This window comes from Mesoplodon bidens (assembly GCF_964165515.1).
Source record: "Mesoplodon bidens genome assembly, chromosome: 2".
NCBI classification, from domain to species: Eukaryota; Metazoa; Chordata; class Mammalia; order Artiodactyla; family Ziphiidae; genus Mesoplodon; species Mesoplodon bidens.
In genome coordinates, this window is record NC_138177.1 from 178,625,039 (window position 1) to 178,632,525 (window position 7,487).

Genomic DNA, 7,487 nt, shown 5'->3' on the forward strand with positions numbered 1-7,487 from the left:
ACATAACAAATATTAAAAATATCATCGGGACTTCCCTGGTGGTGCAGTGGTTAAGAATCCGCCTGCCAATGCAGGGGACATGGGTTCGAGACCTGCTCCAAGAATATCCCACATGCCGCAGAGAAACTAAGCCCGTGTGCCACAACTACTGAGCCCATGTGCCACAACTACTGAAGCCAGTGCACCCAGAGCCCGTGCTCTGCAACAAGAGAAGCTACCGCAGTGAGAAGCCTGCACCCCGCAACGAAGAGTAGCCCCTGCTCGCCGCAACTAGAAAAAGCCCGCATGCAACAAAGAAAACCCAATGCAGCCCAAAATAAATAAATAAATAAATTTATTTGGGGAAAAAAAAAGAAAGAAAACTTATAAAAAAATATATCATCTACTGAACATGAAAGGCAGCATCACTAAAACAACAGGAATTCTGGGTGCTCATTCACTGCAAAAGAAAAACTGTTAAATGAAATCAAAGTTTACCTGAACCATAAGAACTTCTCCAAAGGTACTAAAATATTCTTTTAGATCCTGTTCAGTTGTTTTCCACGGGAGGCCCAACACTATTAAATCAGATGTTTTCTGGACTGCTCTTTTCACTTTCACTGCTGATGAAGCATCTGTTTCATCCATTTTCCTTTTGTTATCTAAACAAAATGAGCAGAAACCTTTCAGAACTTTCATTAAACACTTCTTAAAACACACACCCTCTTCATCTAGAAATGCGAAGTAAAAACATTCTCAGAACAGTTAAGACGCTGGAAACTTTCGCCGAAGAGTGATGTTAGCTCTCACAGACAGAATAAGAATTGAATAAGTGGCTAAGGTGCTTTTCTGGAGCCAATCCAGGGATTCCAACCTCTGGTTCCATAATGTCTCAAGATTACAATTGTATGTTCTCTCCTCTCAAAAGGTGTATCAAAACAAAAATTACTTCACTTTCACTTTAAAATACATTAAGGAAGAAAAAGAAACAGGTTGAATAACTGTGATACTATCTTTGTGCCTATTAAATATATTTGCTTGATTATTTTAAGGCCTATAACTTGAAGACTACTAAAAAATTAGCAACTTTTATCTCCAGCTGTGGATTTAAGGGTGATTTCAATTTTCTTTCTTTTTGTTTTGTTTTTAAACTTTCAGCAATGAACTCGCGTTACTTTTGTAATAAAAAAGAAACCTGGACTTCCCTGGTGGCGCAGTGGTTAAGAATCCGCCTGCCAATGCAGGAGACATGGGTTCGAGCCCTGGTCCAGGAAGATCCCACATGCCGTGGAGCAACTAAGCCCGTGTGCCACAACTACTGAAGCCCACGCGCCTTGAGCCCGTGCTCCACAACAGGAGAAGCCAACGCAATGAGAAGCCCATGCACCGCAACGAAGACTAGCCCCCGCTCACCATAACTAGAGAAAGCTCGCGCGAAGCAACGAAGACCCAATGCAGCCAAAAATAAATAAATATAAATAAATTTTTTTAAAAAAGAAAGGAAACCTAAGGTTATTTTAAAAAATCAGTATTTGGAAGAGGAACTAAATGACATTCAGGCACACAGACCATTTTTTGGAGTACTGTCAGGTTCACAGCAAATCTGAGGAAGGTAGAGACTTCCCATATATCCCCGCTCCCCACACCTGCAGAGTCCCCCCAGCATCAATATCCCCCACCAGGGTGGTACGTTTGTTACAACCATGAACCTACATCGACACATTACTATATAAATGACATTTTAAGTTTGGGTAAATATTAACCTACAGCCAATGGATCAAGAAACTACATACTAAAAAAAAAAATCAAGTTGATGCTATTAACAATTTTCTTGATATATAAAAAAATTTCTTGACGCAACGTCTTAAATACTGACCAAATAATATGACTTTGTTGCAATATTACGTTACAATAAAAGTAATAGACACGGGCTTCCCTGGTGGTGCAGTGGTTGAGAGTCCGCCTGCCGATGCAGGGGACACGGGTTCGTGCCCCGGTCCGGGAAGATCCCACATGCCGCGGAGCGGCTGGGCCCGTGAGCCATGGCCACTGAGCCTGCGTGCCCGGAGCCTGTGCTCCGCAGCAGGAGAGGCCGCAACAGGGAGAGGCCCGCGTACCGCAAAAAGAAAAAAAAAAGTAACAGAGAGATCTACCAACTAGCACACTCCTACTGCTAAAATGTACTCACTTCCCTGGCTCACTTCTACATCATCATGCTTCCTTTTAGATTAAAAACATCACTGATAAGGGGCAGTGAGAATAAGACCAGAACCCAAAATTATAATTACGACTGCACTAATTCAAGGTTTGGGCTACTGCAACTGATGTTCATTTAAGGAGGAAAAAAAAAAAGATTAGCTGGATGAATGATGTAAGCCTGCAAGGACAAAGACCAAACCAAAATACAGAGGCCCTTCAGAAAAATCTGTTTACAACAGACTGATAACAACTGCAAAGCATTCTTAATTCCTTAAATTTCGCATTAGCTCAGCAACGTTAGTCCAGATAATTGTTCTAACACATAGTTTTTTTAAAATGTCCTGTCATTTCCAATTTTCACTAATTTAAACTAGTGGTCTTTCAAACTTGTCTGATGGTAACATTTAAAGAAACACTTGGGCTACAGGAGACGGTTCACCATGAAGAGGCCATGACCTATGACTTAGAACGAGACACAAACCTCTACTTTATACTTTAGCATCACTGCAAAACCAAATGGCAACAAACCTTTGGGATAGTTGACAACATACACCAGGTTCCCCCAGCCAGCATCAGGGGCGTGCAGAATTCCTTCTACCAGACGGACACCTCTCATACATTGAGACACAGGATTCCTGTAGCGAAGCCCACATGCCCCTGGAAACTGGGCTGTAACTGTGGACAGCAGCACTGTCCCATCGTCTTCTGATGGTATTTCAATGGGCTCGTCATTCTCATCTTCGGTTACCCGAATATATTCGGACATCTTTGCTTGTCTTGCTTAAATGGAAAAAGAGATACGAATGACCAACACTTGTGTCAAAGTAATTGTGTCAAAGTAATTATCCCAGCTGACTAATACCACTACCATGTCATTGTTCTGACTTCCAGAAAAATTCTCCGTGTTTGGATTCTTATAGGTGTGGGTTAACCCTGAAAAATGAGGAGGTACAGGCAAGGATAGCTATTCCTATTAAAAATGTAATGCCTTGCTAGTTCATTCATCATTTGATGAGTGCCTACTAACCATCAGGTGCTGCAACTATTAACTGTGTGTGAAACCACAGTCCCAGCTGGCATGCTGGTTGCAAAGGGGGAGATGAGCAGGAGAAAGCAAGCAAACAAGTAATTATTTTATTACAATCGTGATTATGCTACTGGAAAGGAGTAGTCTTGGGGACTGGGAAGAAACTAAACTGGTTGAGATGAGTGTGAGGGGAACGTCAAAGTGGATTTCCCTAAGAAAGCGAGGCAGAAACTGAGTCTGGAGGACTAAATAGGAGCAGTGAACGAGATGAAGAGAACAAGGGGAAAGTGCCTCCCTGTTCCAAATCTGGGGACTTCTGGGGGCTCTCCAAACTTGAGCCGCAATGACAGCGGCGACAGGTCCTTCGCGACGCGGGCCGCCACCTCCCAGAAGCCAGTGCGTGACAACCGTGGGAGGAGTTTTTAAGCGCGGCCGGGGTGGGACCGCTGGGGCACCAGGCCTAAACGCTGTGCTGGCGCAAAGTACGAAGACACAAAACAGTGCCCGGGCCCGGAAGCAGCCAGGACAAACCTCTGCCTCGGGCTGCACGGCTCCGCGGGCCCGGCGTCCCTGCTTCGGCGCCGGCTGCCACCCCGCGCCAGGCCCTAACGTCGCTCCCACGCGAGCCCGCTCGGGCAGAATGAGGCAGGCCCGGCCCCACGGCTCCTTTCCCGGGGCGGGGGCCGCCCCACTGCGGGAGCCGAGGCACACAGGGCGTCCTCAGTGAGAAGCGTCTGCGACTCACCCGCTAGGCCGCTGCTAGGAAGCCCGACAGAGAAACTGAAGCAGCGAGGAATCCAAGAGCAGCCCAGCGACCACTTCGCTCCCACAAAATGGCGCTAGGGCCGCCTCCTCCCCCCTCCGGCCGTCGTCCTCTCCCACCGGTTTCCCGTCCAGAGGGGGAGGCCGCCGCACAGAGACACAACGACCCTTTCCCCAGAGAATCAGAACGCCCTTCTCGGAGTCAGAGTATAGGGAGCTGAGTTGAAGGCTAAAAGGGGACCAGAACCTGGGCCTGAAAAGCTAAAAATGGAAAAAAATCTGGAGGCGTAGGCTTTTAGCTCCCCCCACGTAGCATAATAGATGGCTTCGCCCTACCATCCGCCGGCCCTGGGTCTCGGCCTGAGCTCGCGCACTTTAAAAGTGCGCGAGACTAGCTCAGGGGCCGGGCCGGGCGGGGCGAGACGGGGGCGGGGCGCCGGGCTGGGGCGGGGCACCTGGGCCCTCCTGACCGTTGCGAGACTGGGGAGGGCCGCGGAGGCCAAGACCTTTTTATCTAAAAAGCCAGCCAGGTTCGTCCTCTCTTCTCTCCCCAGCCAACCTCCACACCTGGAGAGAATAACGTTGTTCTAAATAATACCAATCATAGTGCCTACTGTGTACCAGGTACTTCCTAAGTCCTCACGTATTTAATTACCCCAAGAGTCATGTATGGTAGGTGCTACTGATGTTATCCGCACATACAAGTGAGGAGGAAACTGAGGCGCAGAGAGGCTCAGGATCTTGCATAAATAAGGTCACCCAGGTAGTAAATGGTGAATCTGGGATTTGACCCCCTAACTCTAATGCTATTGTATTCCAGCTAAGTACGCTAGTAATAAAAGTGTACTTCATCTATTTTGACATATGGTTCACATTTCTGAAATCAATATGTGATTTCAGTTCCAGTTCCACTGATGATATGTCCTAGTTTAATTGGCAACAATCTTAATTTCCTAGTGTACCAGCGTATCAGATTCAATGAAATGCAGTACTAGCAAAGCGCTCTATACTTATGCATTAACTCATTTAATCCTCAGAATAACCCTATAGGGTAGGTGTCATTGTTATCATTCCTGTTTTATAGATGAGGAAACTGAGGCACAGAGGTTAAATAACCTTGCCCAAGCTCACAGGGCTGGTAGATGGTGGAGCTGGGATTTGAACCCAGGCAGTCTGGGTTGGGAGTTGGTGCCTCCTGCTTCTTATAGCCTCCTAGGGAATAAATATTGAGTCCTGCACATCCATCTCTGATACCTGCTGTTCATATTGAGCAGATTATACCTGAACCAACTTGGGGAGATAGAAAGGAGGGACTGGAGGCAGTCAGAATGAGTGACCTCTTACCCACCCCCAGGGGTAGCTCAACACACAAGGGATGAAGCTGGACAGATGGCCCCTGATGGTCACTAAGGTTTCCAAACACTGGATGAAGTACAGAGGCCTGTCATCACAGTCCACCCACTCATTTTTGGGGAGAAGTCAATTTTACTACTCCCAGAGCAGGGACTGAACCCGTGCCCCCTGCAGTGGAAGCATGGAGTCCTAACCACTGGACTGCCAGGGAATTTCCACTACCCCCATTTTGCAGAAGAAGGAACTGAGGCTCAGAGGCCGTGTAAATTGCCTGAGCATGTCACACTGCCTGTAAATTACTGTCCAGGGTTTGTCAGATCCTGAAGCTGTGCTCTGTCCACCTCCCTGGACCATTCTCTCTGACAAGATTGAGGCTGAGGCATTTAGTGTGGGCAGCTCCGTGGGGCCTGGGATGCCTGCAGCAAGTGGGCGGAGCTGAGTGTGCAGAAACTGGAGAGAGGTCACACAGGGACAAAACCACAAGGTCTGTCCCTTCTCCCAGAAGTTTTCAGGCCAGTTGGGAAGACCAGCAAACACAGTCTTGAGGAAGGTAAATAACTCCTTCAGGAAGAGAACTGATAAAGCCAGAGGGAGGCTGGACCCTGGAGTTCTCCCACTCCTAGTGGAGTTCATCTCTGGGTTTCAGCTTGATAGTACTGGTTGTCAAAACTTGTACTTGTTTACACCTGAAACTAACACAACATCGTAAATCGACTATACTTCAAAAGAAAAAACAAAACAACTTCTACTTGTTTGAAATGTGCTTTATAAATTATCTTGGGGGCTTCCCTGGTGGCGCAGTGGTTGGGAGTCCGCCTGCCGATGCAGGGAACACGGGTTCGTGCCCCGGTCCAGGAAGATCCCACATGCCGCCACGGAGCGGCTAGACCTGTGAGCCATGACCGCTGAGCCTGCGCGTCCGGAGCCTGTGCTCCGCAAGGGGAGAGGCCACAACAGTGAGAGGCCCGTGTACCACAAAAAAAAAAAAAAAAAAAAAAATTATCTTGGTTTGTTCATATCCCTTACACATTAAGCCCAAAGATTGTTAGAAGGCCAAAAAGTATCTGTTTATTAATTGCTTTCTGAAAATAATGGATCAGAAATGATATATTGAGCTTTTATGCCTTATTCAGCACTGTGCTAAAACCATACTGTAAAGACATGCAAGAAAACTGGAAGCCAGTCATGGCCTGGATGGAGTGGTCTAATCCAGGTGAGGGTGATGACAGAATAATTGGAAAACAATCCCAAGAGGTATAAAGCATGTGGGTGCCAGTGCTGGGCAGATGCTGAGGGTCTGATGGGTTCCCCAACCGCTCTTTGGGGAGCTGGCTTCCATATAAGAATGAGGGGCTTCCCTGGTGGCGCAGTGGTTGAGAATCTGCCTGCCAATGCAGGGGACACGGGTTCGAGCCCTGGTCTGGGAAGATCCCACATGCCGTGGAGCAACTGGGCCCGTGAGCTACAATTACTGAGCCTGCGCGTCTGGAGCCTGTGCTCCACAAGAAGAGAGGCCGCGATAGTGAGAGGCCCGCGCACCGCGATGAAGAGTGGCCCCGCTTGCCACAACTAGAGAAAGCCCTCGCACAGAAACGAAGAACCAACACAGCCATAAATAAATAAATAAAAATAATTAAAAAAAAAAAAAAAAGAATGAGGAGTCTCAACTGGAAAGAAAGGGTACTGGCCAGAGAACCAGAGTGGGAACAGACTTCAGTTTGCAACCCGGTCAGCTGGGCATGCATGCCTTCTCACCTTCCAGCCCCTCTTTTGGAGTCCCATTTCTGCCAGCTCCATGAAGTCAAGTATTCCTGAAAGCTAAAAGGAATGCCAAGGTAATAAAAGTATTTAAAGAAAAGTAACTCTATTTTATCAAGATTTAAATTTTGGGGACTTCCCTGGTGGTGCAGTGGTTAAGACTCTGAGCTCCCAATGCAGGGGGCCTGTGTTCAATCCCACATGCATGCCTCTACTAAGAGTTCATGTGCCTCAACTAAGGAGCCCACAGGCTGCAACTAAGACCCGGTGCAACCAAAAAAAAAAAAACTTAAAAAAAAGATTTTAATTTTCTGTTAATCCCTACATTTTTAGGAACTGCCTCCCCAACTAGTCTAGGTCTAACTTAGATTTTCCTAAAAATTTTTTACTCTGAAATAATTTAAAACAT

At 47.0% G+C, this 7,487-nt stretch overlaps 2 protein-coding genes across 4 annotated transcripts in view; one reads left to right on the forward strand and one right to left on the reverse strand.

Annotated features, from left to right (window-relative positions):
- Nucleotides 1-1,459, forward strand: part of MASP2 (MBL associated serine protease 2) — a 25,443-nt gene extending 23,984 nt beyond the window's left edge. The window contains exon 11 of the mRNA XM_081226405.1: nt 1,138-1,459. Coding sequence (XP_081082531.1) covers nt 1,138-1,301 — 164 coding nt within the window. The 3' untranslated portion in view covers nt 1,302-1,459. The remainder of the gene's footprint in view (nt 1-1,137) is intronic.
- Nucleotides 1-4,129, reverse strand: part of TARDBP (TAR DNA binding protein) — a 9,562-nt gene extending 5,433 nt beyond the window's left edge. The window contains exons 1-3 of one of the 3 annotated variants that reach the window (XM_081226411.1): nt 3,951-4,129; nt 2,707-2,954; nt 478-641 (exon numbers count right to left, since the gene is read on the reverse strand). In XM_081226411.1, the coding sequence (XP_081082537.1) occupies nt 478-641; nt 2,707-2,944 (402 nt within the window). In that variant the 5' untranslated portion in view covers nt 2,945-2,954; nt 3,951-4,129. Of the gene's footprint in view, nt 1-477; nt 642-2,706; nt 2,959-3,950 lie in introns of all 3 variants that reach the window. The other 2 variants (XM_081226412.1, XM_081226410.1) reach the window with 2 other exon arrangements.
- Nucleotides 4,130-7,487: the final 3,358 nt, after the last annotated feature.